The 12,986-nt window shown below is 39.1% G+C and overlaps 1 protein-coding gene across 3 annotated transcripts in view; it reads left to right on the forward strand.

The window, feature by feature from the left end:
* Positions 1–12,986, forward strand: part of LOC132154670 (single-stranded DNA-binding protein 3-like) — a 71,162-nt gene that overhangs the window by 44,553 nt on the left and 13,623 nt on the right. For all 3 annotated transcript variants that reach the window (XM_059563317.1, XM_059563315.1, XM_059563314.1), the window contains exon 5: positions 6,948–7,037. In XM_059563317.1, the coding sequence (XP_059419300.1) occupies positions 6,948–7,037 (90 nt within the window). The remainder of the gene's footprint in view (positions 1–6,947; positions 7,038–12,986) is intronic.

The raw sequence follows: 12,986 nt of genomic DNA on the forward strand, positions 1-12,986 counted from the left end.
GCCAATGAAATTGCCATTTGCGAATTAGCTCCGCCCACTACCGGAGAAACCGATATGTCTTCTGCTTGTTCGAAAATGAATATTAATAATTCTAAATGAACTCCATTATTTTGACGGGAGAAGACAACAAAGAATAGTTTACATATAGCGTGTCGATTCAGCGTGGTAAGACTCTCGCTCTCTCTCTCTTTGCATGTGTGAGAAACAGCGCTATCAGTAAAGCAACGGTGAGTCGTGCTCCTTCACAAAGAGTTTACAGAGCATCAAATACAGGTGCGCTGTGCGTCCATTGAGATGAACTGAAAAGTTCAGATCGCTTGATGGAGAGAGAACTCTGAAGCTCAGATGCTGAAATGAATGCAAGCGTCATGTGCTTCAGTCTATGTAGTAAACAAACCCGCACGTCTCTGTCATTCATTAATTCACACAGAGACGTGCAGAACACTGATTCATTTTTCAAACAACTTTTGTGGCTTAACATTTACAGATACTGGTCCATATGGAGATTTGATTTGATTAATTTATGCTAACTTTGACAAATTCCATGGCTGTCCATATTAAAATGTAAGTTTCATTTTCATGACTGGATTTTGAGATTCCGTCCTCGTTTTTCTTCTTCGCGGAAATCATAGCGCTGAACCGGGTTTGAACGGGACCTCGGTACTACCGGTACTTAAAGAAACCTGATACCGTCATATTTAAAAAATTTTTAGTACCGACTTGGTACCGAAGTACCGGGTCTTTTGACAACACTATAGTGCACTATATACATTTATCATGTACTACTAATCAGAAGCTTTGTTTTTTTTACTAATTCAGTTAATTAATTAATTTTATTTTTCATGCATTTAATTGATTAGATAAGTTTTCACAAAAATATTAAGCAGCACAATTTTTTTAATAATAACAAATGTTTCTTGAGCAGCAGATCACACCATATATATACCGGTACATGCATACATACTGTATATTGTCCCAACCCCAGTCATACATCTGTATGTCAGTCGGTAGAATACAAGTACAGCCAAACTCATCATGTGTTTACTTCTTTGCCTGTGGATTAAGGGAGCAACCAGTGTACTGTATGTAATATATAACTGTATATAATATGCCTTCTTTCAGTCCTCTTTTGTATCTTTTAGCTGGGGCATTGCCTGTAACTCCCCCTGCAACTACGAGTTTAAAAGTGCACTGCCTTATTTTGCATTGCGGATTTTCGATGGACCTAAAGGTGTGCTCCAAGGTGCTGTCGACCCCCTCTTACCCGGGTCACAGAGGAATCGGACACTGTGAGCGCACACCAGAAACTCCTCGGTGCTGTCCCTGTACTGTTCTCCATCCCTCTCCTGTTTCTCTTTTGCATAACTGCTTCCCTCCCTCTCCCTCCCTCTCTGTGCCTAATTAATGGCATTAATTATATCCAATTAGCAGTGTGGTTTTGGCAGCCGCTTCTGTCCCCTCATTTCTTTTGTTTCACAGTGGTCTGTGACACAGTATTCTCCCTGTGGGGATGTCATTGGCCTAATGAAAGGCTACAAGGCCTGGCTTTCACCTCTTTTTTCCGTCTTGTTCTGTTAGAGTACTTCAGCACATTAGCCTCATTATCAATAGTTCACAGGGCCGGAGTTAAGTTTGCCGAGATGGATCTGCTGTGTGTTTTCCTACACAGGTGTTTGTCTCTGTCTTATCTGTGAAAGGTGAGAGCGAGTGGGTCAGCACTCACCGACATGTGCGGCTCATGTGAACAGACTCGCTCATGCTATCTGTATGTTTGCGTTAAATTGGTTTCCAGGCCACAGATCTGAGCTGAACGTAATGACCCGATGAACGTGCTTTGGCTCAGAAAGACAGTTTTGGTTAACCTGCTGTCACTAGTCCAATTATCACTTTATAAAGTAACATGTCAGCGACTGTTTTGGTAATCAATTTTATTTGGACAGTGATTAGGCTAGTTTTGAATATCAATTAGGGTGGTTTTGTTACACAGACCTGGCAACCATGATTACCTCACTCCTCATAAATTCTACTACATTTTCTTTCTTTATTGATCTATTACACATAATTAAAAACCAACATTTTAAACAGACTAGAGAAATCATTTTTAGGCCTCCAGAGTTCACATACACAGAAAGGATATAAGGTCCTGCTAGCTCTGTGCTTGGATAAGATTTAGTTGGTGGACTAGCCTCACCTCACGACTTTCACTTCACTTTTCTTCACACCTTCTTATACTCGCACATCTCCCATTCAGTTAACCACACATCTGTCTGAAGCTTGATTATGCATGTAGGTCTCTCCAGCTAATCTTTATAGACTCAACTCCAGCTACACTGGAGAGTACGAGAGAGATGGGAACAGAGTAAAAGGGATGAGACACACACGGGAATGAGCGAAAAGCAGGGATATGGAAGTCACCAGAGAGAATGCCAGCAGGAGAGAGTTGGAAAGGAGGAGATGTGAAAGGTTAAGGATGCTGGACTGAGCTGAAGGGTCAGATCCTCACCTGCCTCTTTGCACTCTGCCAGCTGAATCATTTTTAATAACCTGCACAGCTGCTAAGAGGTCCATCCTCAAAGAAGAGTGTATTTACAGGAGCAAGTCATTTAGGGATGCCTCAGGTCCCGCTACTCTACCCGATAACATTTAGATATTTTATTTTTTTATTATTTATTATTATTATTCTCACACTTAGGAAATGCTGAGGTATGTGTATATGGTAGTCACAGTACATTGGTGTTTCTGTCTGATACTCATAGTATACCATGGTACACCCACAGACCTTTGAGGTCCATTTTCAAAGAAGAGTGTATTTACAGGACCAAGTCATTTAGAGATGCCTCAAGTCCCGCTACTCTGCCCGATAACATTTAGATATATTATTATTATTATTATTCTCACACTTGCTGAGGTATGCGAATATGGTAGTCACACAATACCATGGTGTTTCTATCTGATACAGATGTCATAGTATACCATGGTACACACACAGTACTTTTCATCAGAGCCACGTGTGTGTCTATTTTCTCAAGCACTGGTTGCCGAATATTAGTTTTGCAACTGGTGTAAACCCCAAGTGTTTATATGAACATGCTCGAGTGTTTGTTTACTTATGCAGTGGGTATTGAGTACCGTGTTGAAGCGTAATACTCGAGAGAGCATGTTGTGTGTGTATGTTTATGTTTACATGAGTACTGTTATTTAGTGGCTGGTGTAGAGGTGTGTATACCAAAATGAGCTGCTGTTTAATGGCTTGATGAGATGATGGCAGTAATCAGTGAGAAACGAGACGAGCGCTGAAAAGCTCGGTCCCTCCCTTTTAACACGCATGCACGCACACACACATACACATGCACATGCTCTCCCTACTGGCGGGTGATTGACGGCCTGAGGGTTTTAATGGCACTGTAGAGGGAGAGCTGAGGCTGGAGTTGTCATGGCAACAAGGCAAAGGAGGCCTCGTTCTCCCCCTCTTCCTCACTCTCTTTATGCACCTGAACAGAGCAGTATCTTACTCGCAGGTCTTGGTTTACTCTCTCTTTTTCACACACACACACACTGCAGTTTTCGTGACCCTCCCCTCTGTCTGCAGTATACACAGCTCTTTGTGTGTGCGTGTGTGTATGAAGCCATATCTAGCCACCGCAGTCTTTCTCTCTCTTCGTAAAAGAGCTGGAGCCCGAGCACTAATACTCTCCGGTCGCCCCAGGTTACGGTTCACCACACGCCCCCCTGTACTGCTGTATTAGCTGGGATTGGTTGGATTGGCGAGGGGGGACCGAGTTGTGACTATGAGTGTGTGTGTGTGTGTGTGTGTGTGTGGCACAGGGGGTGATCCATAGATCTCAAGGTGGAACAGGTAACCAGACACTGTTCACAGACACTCACCTCCCCTGAGTATTTGATCGGTACCAGCTGCCAGTATCACAATGTGTGTGTGTGTGTGTGTGTGTGTGTGTGTGTGTGTGAGAGAGAGAGAGAGAGTATGTGTTTAGGAGCAAACTCTACCTCACTCTTCCTACTTGCCTGCCTCTTGAGTGTGTTTTCGTGTGTTGTGGCAACATAAGATGAGAAGAGTATAGCTTGATATTTTTCAACCTTTTGACAAAGTATTTTTTTCTCTCTCAAAAAGAGGAGATATTTTTTCCAATCATTTATTATTGCCATGTATTTTCAAAAATGTGTGTATATATATATATATATATATATATATATATATATATATATTATAAGTAAAATACAGCTAAAAAAAAATCAACACTCCTAACCCACAATATATCTTCATATTTTTGATGATATCAAGGTCCTTAGCTGTTGATTGGATGGAGGCAGATCTGAATGTGACCTTTGTCGCGGGTGGAGCACAAGACAGACACAGTGGGCGTTGCGTCAGGCCTCGGAGAGGCTTTTATTAACATAAAATCAAATAAAGCAGGGGATAAAGGTGGCCAAAGGGGAAGAGTGTCCAAAATTAACAGGGAATCTGGTGTCCTCGTCGTGCTGCGGGGTTCGTGTGGGTCGGGCAGTGTTCATGGAGGAAGGGTCCAGGTAAGGGAGGGAGTCCGGCGGCCGCACACGCTCCCCTCTTCGGTCTGGGGCGTGAGGGGCGGCGGCTTCCTCTAGCGGCCGCATCACTCTCGTTGGCCGCAGCGCTGGCAAGGGATGGACGGCCCGGCATCCTGGCCCGACGGCCGTGTAAAGGGGTGCGGTTCCCATCCGGATCGCGGGTCCGGCAGCTCACGTCTCTAGTGGCGCGGGAGTCCCTCAACACATCCTTCCTGGACCCACGAGGACACCAGTGTTCATGCACGGGGAAGAGACCGGTCTCCCGAGGAGAGGCGCGTCATAGTTTTTAATTAATTAACTGAAAATGACAGGTTGAGCTAATTCACAGAAATGAATCAACCTCGCCAAATCTAATGGCAATTTTGCTACTGAAGTCTGAATTACTGTCTTAGCACCGTCATGCTTTTGAGAAACAAGTGAAGGTGGAATTGTGAAACTAGTCTAATGACACGGTCTTTAATGGCCTAGTAAAAAGCACATTAAAATCATCACAATGTTGCTTAATTTTATATTGCCAGCAAAATCATTTTCAATATTTAATATTTTAGAGTGATGGTGCAAATGAATCAATGAATCATAGTTTTGAAATGATCCATTTAAATTGACAATGAAATAAATTGTTTCACTGAAATGGCCAATTTAATTTCAATTATTTTAACTGCTTTACAGAAATGAATCAACTTTAGTAGCTGTTTTTGTTTTGTCATTATGACAACATTTAGCCATATTTGTGAGATGCACAACAAGGAGTGATTGTAAAAGTAGTCTTAATTGGTAGGAAACTTAATTTTAAAATAAAAGGTCATTACAGTGTTGCTTCATTTTATATCAGCTGCAAAATCCTTGAGTATTTCATACATCAGGCTTCCCCAGCATTTGTGTTTATGGAGTAAATAGGAGGAGTCATTCCAAATAAGCCCCGCCCACTGACCCCAAGGCTCATGTGTGTGTGAGAGAGGCTGTGTGAGTTTGTGTATGTGTGTGTTAGAGTATTGTGTGTGTTTGAGGTCAGAGGTGGCGTAGATGTTTGTGCGGCGGCTGTAGAGAGGTTTGAGTTACAGCAGGGGGGAGGGAGTGTGTGAGCCGACTGCCAGCTCTTGCTCTTTAATCCTCCCTCTTTTTTACTTTTTCTTACTTTCTACTTTATCTTCCCTCCTTGTTTAGTCTCTCTTTCTCTCGTTTTCACTCACACATACACTGACACGCACAATGCGCCTGTCTCCTTCTCTCTCTCTGATAGAACAGGGCAGACTGCACACACAAGCCCCCAGCAGCAGACTGTTAGAGAGGTTTGAAAGAGGGAACGGGGCCAACGGAGGAAAGGGGCTCCAGTCTCTAAGTGTTCCGCTAGCTCAGGAGATTACGCTTAAGGCTCAGCTCTCTCTGTTTGCTTGTTTTATGCCCCTTTTACGAGGGGATGTACACAGATACACAAGAGCCGAGCTGTAGTGCAGGCGTTTTTTCTGATGCAAATAAACGTCTCGTGTTAACACTCTCTAAGTTGAATGTGCGGGTTTACAGAGAGTGATCTTACTTGTATAATTGCTCACTGATACTTTGCATACTGCTCTGTTTAATAGCCATGTAGTGTGTTTGTTGTAATTAAACAAACGGCATTGTATTGTATCTGTATTGTATTGTATCTTTTCTGTACAGTTAGAATTTAATAAATATATTTTAAGATTTATTGCTGTGATGCCAAAGCTGAATTTTTAGCATTGTGCAAAATATTTATTGAGGTAAACAAGTTTTTTTTTATTTATTTATTTTTTTTTATTCTTTGATGAATTAAAAATTAAAAAAGAACAGAATACTATTTCTATATTCTGTAAAAAAAATCGATATATTCTATATGAAATCTATAAACTAATCGATATATTAGTATTAAGAATAATAGTACAAATTTCATTAAAATACTATTTTTGTAAATATTATTTAAACTATTTTTTTGTTTGTTTTATCAAATTTATAATTTTTAAAAATGTATTAACCCACCTTAATTTTATTTACCAATTAAAACAATGTTCTCTTTCAAGTAAATTTCAAAGAAAATGTAATATTACTTAATGAAATGCCTGTTTTTAATGTTAGACATGTTAGACATGTCAAAAATAACTTATATCATTTTCATGTTTACAAATTGTGCATTTAATATTTTAATCCAATATGTGAAGATATGATTGAGACTTGTACATTTACTGCATAACACAAAGGACCCAGTTATTATTTTTGTTATTGTGTTTCGAAACTTTTTTTATTGATGGACCAAACAAAGCACTATAAATCATATCAAGACGAAATCAAAGTAGCATTCGTGTAATATTTGTATTGTATCAGGGTTGTCTAATATCTATGCTAACTTGTTCTCTCTGTCTATTTCCTAGAGTGCAGCAGCAGCCCCCAGCCCCGTAATGGGCAACATGCCCCCCAATGACGGCATGCCAGGCGGACCAATGCCCCCTGGTTTCTTTCAGGTAAGCACAGCTGGTTTCATTCTCTTCCTTGCCTTCTTTACCATTCATCACCCTATCACACCTCTGCTCCATTTATTCAGTCTCTCATTCTGTGTACGCATGTGCTGCTGGTGGGTCTGTCTGTGGCTGTGGGCAGCTTGACAGCAGCCTGGAGCTCTGCTGTCTGTGTGAGATCATTCTGACCTTCTGTTTCTTCCCTCACCGGTAAGATGGAGGCTTAGATCGGTAATTGTTAGTGGAAAGTAGCTGTAGTTTCTTTTCTGGAGCTGTTACACTTCCTGTCTCAAGTCTTTGAGATCCCAAATTGAAATCGGCATGGTTACTAAACGGTTAAAATCTGGAGATTATTGACTGATTATCAATTAACTGTGTTACAAAACATTTAACTGGGATTCTGAGAGAGAATGAACGAATGGCATTTTGACTCTTCATGTGCTTCTGATTGAGTTTGTTCCTCTTTTAAATATTTCGTTGTGTTTCTTTCTTCCCTACTAAGCTTTCTCCTCCTCTTTCTTTCTCCCACCTCCATCCATCTGCTTGCAGCTTTATTCATTCCATCCTGCAGGCCGTGATGTGTTCATGAAGGCTTTATACGTGATTGGTTTCGTAAGCCATTTCAAACGGAAGGCCAATGAAAACAGATCAAGCTTCACAATCAGTCTCTACAGGAATGTTGAGGTTAAATTAGATTTGATTTGTTCTGAAGAAAATGTGAGCAGTATTCGCCTGTGGAAACATTGCTGCCATTATGCTATGGAGTTGCTTTGCAGTTGCTAAGGAGTTCTGAGTGTTTTTAATGGTTGCTAGGTGGTAACTCTCTGACACAAGTCAAAATAAGCCAAGTCTTTATGATATTATGTTCCCTAGATATGGTCCCTCCCTTCATTCTCAGTTATTTGCCTGTTTTATTGTCCGCCAGATTAAAGGCCACTTGATTTGAGTCGCCATACATGTATGTCGTACAAACAGTGCAAAAACTTTCAATTTTTAGTAGTGATGCATGAGAAATCGGTATCAAGCTATTGCCATTTCTAAAGTTTTTATTTATTATTATTTAATGGAATTGGCTGATATTGGATGTTTAAAGATGTAACTGATTTCATTTATTTTTACATTTAGATTACCTTTTCTGTCATCTAAATGTACCCTAAAGTTAATCTTTAAAACACTAATACAAATCTCAAAATTTTCACATTGTGCATTATAATTATAATGATGAATATTGAATTTATTTTATGTTTTTTTATCTTTTAACTTTTTTAACAAAATATTTTAGATATTCTATATAATTCTGTATAGTTTTTGTAGAATTTTAATACTTGCCATTTATAAGCTATCGGCCATAAGATGAAAATAATTTAGTTATTAGTTAATTAGTGACGCCCAGTATTTGAATATTGTTACATCAATAATAATAAGTGGCTTCAAATTTCTAATCTTAAGAGTACTAGTAATGGTGACAATAATTATGACATGCTCAGATGCCAGTTTTTCATCTGAATTTCCTCTACTTGTCTTGATTGTGAGGTTTTGGATATATTGTGTTAAAGGAGTCATTACCCACAATTTTCACTTTTCCACGAGAATCAATGTATGTTATGATTGCCTAACGATTATACACTGGCCGGGAAGCCGATATTTAAAAGTGAAGCGTTTGTTTACCTCAGGGTTTGTAAAATAGCCCACGTGCACGCGCACTCAAATACGAGATTTTGATTTCTTCCCCGTCTTGACGTCAAGACGGGGCAGGATATACCATATATGGACACCGCAGCAGGAAGCTCGCCCCTTCCCCTCTCCCCCTCATATTCAGTCGCGAAAGATGCTGGAGTAGTGCACACGTGAGTTGCTCTGTGGTTGACTGCCAGAATCAACATGTAAATGTGTTTTCTCTACCAAGAACGAACCTAGCTATCAGAGACCAGTGGATTAAATTCATTTTTAATGACGCGGTTCCTTCAACCCTTCCACTGGCTTATCGTTACGTGTTTGTGCTAAACATTGTACGCCGAAATCCTTCACAAATTTGGGGCAATATCAGGCGAAGTTGGCATCGAAGCTCGGGAAAAGCGCCATTCCAACAAAATTGCATGCAATTGAAACGGTAAGACTGTGTTTTTATTGCTCTACTGTGTGTAACACCGGGGTGGTGTTAGCGCAGTGGATAAGACGCATGCCTGTGGTGTGGGAGACCCGGGTTCGAATCCACTGTGAACCGCCAGTGTGTCCCTGAGCAAGACACTTAACCCCTAGTTGCTCCAGAGGCGTGCGACCTCTGACATATATAGCAATTGTAAGTCGCTTTGGATAAAAGCGTCAGCTAAATGAATAAATGTAAATGTAAATGTAAATGTAACAAACAGCATAACTGCTAATGCAGCTATTGTATGCTATTGCGTCTGTCACTAGACAAATAAATGAAAGACTGGAGGTGAAGTAATTATTTATGTTCCCTGTAAACGGACTGCAAAAACGGACTTTTGACTGCATTATAATGATTACTTAATTCAGAATATGATCAAGATTGCGTAGGTTGATGTGTTCGGGGAATTTGCCAGTTAATAGTAACATTTAAAGCCCCTTAAATGAACGAAATGACTCGAAAAAAGATTTGTTCATTTTGATGAACTAGTTTGAACAAGAGAGTCTGGCGTTGCCAGATTGGGTGTTTTTTCCGCTGCATATTAAGGCCGGTTTACGGTGTGTTTTAGGTGGGTTTTCGCCTGGAAGGCTTTATAGAAATCTGGCATCCTACTGAACGAAGTTAAACTGAGAGAGCGTGGCGTTCACAGACACCAGAATGAACGACTTCACAGTAACGTTCATCAGGCAGTAATGCGGTACGTTCAGTTCATGTTCGCCCAAAATATGAACGAGTTCATGAACTATCGTTCATGAACGATAGCAGCTACAGTGGAATAGGGTGGACCTCAATGACACAATGACTATTTGTTACTCAAATTACACAAATTTTACAATATGGGATAAAATCACTATACAGTTCAGATAAGTTAAATGTGATTGATTGTTAGCCAACAAATTCATGAATATACAACAAAATACATTTATAACAAGCAGCTACAATGCCTATTGCAAGGAAGACAAATATAGATATTGTACTGCTATAAGACCACTGTAGCAAGATTACAATATGATTTAAAACATTAAAATATAACATGTCTGTAATCTATATAGCCTACCAGTCAACAGTTTTTGAAGAGTAAGATTTTTAAGTTTTTTTTAGAAGTCTCATCTGCTCACCAAGCCTGCATTTATTTGATCAAAAGTACTTTTAATATTTTTAAAATATTTTTAATATTTAAAATAACTTTTCTATTCGAATATATTTTTAAATTAAATTTTTTCTGTGATCAAAGGTGAATTTTCAGCATCATTACTCCAGTTTTCAGTGTCACATCCTTCAGAAATTATTCTAATATGCTGATTATCAATATTTAAAACAGCTGAGTACATTTTTTCCAGGTTTCTTTGATGAATAGAAGGATCCAAAGATCAGCATTTATGTGAAAAAAAAAGACTTTGCAACATTATACACTATATCAGTCAAAATCTTAGAGTCAGCATAATTTATATTTTTTGGAAAAGAATACTATATTATAAATGAATACTTTTATTTAGGTAGGATTCTTTTAATTGATCAAAAGTAGTGATAAAGACATAATTTTACAAAAGTATTATATTTCAGATAAATACTGTTCTTCTGAACTTTCTATTCATCAAAGAAAACTGAAAAAAATTCTACTCAGCTGTTTTCAACATTATCATAATTATTATTATTATATTTTTTTTCTTTTGAGTAGCAAATCAAAATATCAGAATTATTTCTGAAGGATCATGTGACTGGAGTTATGATGCTAAAAAAATCATTCAAATAGAAAACAGTTATTTAAAAATATTTCACAATTTTACTGTTTTGGTGTACTTTTGATCAAATAAATACAGGCTTGGTGAACAGAAGAGACTTGACAGGTAGTGGATATGCAACTTTAATTTTTCTCTCATTTCGATCTTTTAATTGGCTTAGAAATATATAACTACTGGACAATAACAAATAATAATGATTTTTTTATATACTACAAACTTTTTTTTCACATAAGTTATAATAGTTTCTATACTGTAATAAATTATATGTCAATTAGCACTGCATTGTTCATATACTTTATTTATCACCTGCTGCTGCTGGAGATGAGTTGAAAAACAATATATTGTTGCAATTGTATGTTAAATGTCTTCGTGTTTCCAAAAGTGTCTGTTTTTCTGTGATAACAACTGTTTTCATACAGCGATAGCTGAACGCTGTTGTCCATATTAGGAGTTTCCTGTTATGACTTTCAGCGCGAGAGCGCGCTCCGGCTTTGAGTATGAATGAAACACACTGCAGGAGAGTTTAGCGCTCCGTGATGTTCATATCGCCTTCTGGGTCCGAATAAAATATCAGGTCATGCGCACACTATCCTGTCTCTTTAAGTTTAAGTTTAAATCTATATTTATGCATAACCGTGATTGTGAGCGTATGCAGGCTTGTGAGCGGCACCAAATGAGTAACGTAAGCAGGGGCGTAGATTACGCGGGGGGACGTGTCCCCCACATTTTTAATATCATGGAAATTCGTCCCCCGCACCTTTTCAGTCAAATCCTCAAACATAGTGTCATTTAAATGACGACAAATCTTGCAGTACACGGCATCGTCTTTTATAACTCTAGAAATGCGAACTTTGTGTACCACTTAGCAGCAAAATGTCTAGACTTGCCGTTTATTTTGCGCGAAAACTGGCGTAAATGCAATTACTCCGTAAATGGGGCAGAGCAGGTGGTTCATCAAGTCACGTGTGGATAAATCAGCTGGTATGTTGATGGGTTGATGTTGATGTTTCAGGTTCTATTCTTGTTTTTTATATATATATTTAATTAAATATGTCTGTTTAGTCATGCTCGTCTTGTGTCATGCGTGTTAAAAGTTTACTTCGCTAGCAGACGTAAACTCATCTTCCCACCCACCCCCCAACTATACGCGATTGGCTAAACAGTACTGGCTGTTGCAGTAAGGCAATTATATGAAAAGGTTTTCGCTCTACAGTATTTTTTTTTTTTTTTATGAAACTGTGTTTAAGTGATCAGTATGTCACATATGCATTTTTTTTCAAATTTTTTTTTTGTCTGTTCTGATTGGGTGGGCCAGCCGTCAATTTCAGTGGGCCAGTGCCACCCTGGCCCTTATGTAGCCTCGCCCCTGGTACTTAGTATATATGTAAGCGTGTTTCATATGTGTGCGTGAATGAAGTTTGATTTAAGCCCTAAACGGCGCTGGCCGGGAAGCCGGGAAGCCGGTCGCGTTCATTCACAACTTGCGCCATGATATCAGTTTGTAATGATATGCTAAAGCGTTACCTGCGGTGTCAACCCCCCTCCTTCCTGCAACCAATCAACGTGCCCCTCATTTGCATTATTATAATGACCGTCCACGACAGCCAAAATATCGCATCAGATCTCGCGAGACAATAATGCCTACAGAGATAAGGGTCTGAGGAGCTCTGTGTTTATTTTTTTTCCAATTTTCTTTTTTAGAAGGGCCTGAAAGACTATAATACAGCAGTAGGTATCCAAGGTAATACGAGGGTATGACTCCTTCAAAGAGGATTTTTTAAAAATTCCCATTTCCGTGTTTACATGAAACATCCCGTTCACATAAGCACATGCATACAAGCATGGACACTTACATTTGAATATTTACACACATCCACATACAGATTTAACTGATTTCTTTCCCAAATTGCACTGACTATTCTGAGACATACAGCCCTAATAATTTCCGGGATGCGGAAATACAGTCTGGTTCGTAGAGTCCAGTCATAAAAACGAAATGCCTAACGCGGACGGAATATGCCACATTTTGGATGACTAAATCAAAAGTAGGTCAGTACACTTGAA

The sequence above is a fragment of the Carassius carassius genome, chromosome 12 (assembly GCF_963082965.1).
Source record: "Carassius carassius chromosome 12, fCarCar2.1, whole genome shotgun sequence".
Classification (NCBI taxonomy): domain Eukaryota; kingdom Metazoa; phylum Chordata; class Actinopteri; order Cypriniformes; family Cyprinidae; genus Carassius; species Carassius carassius.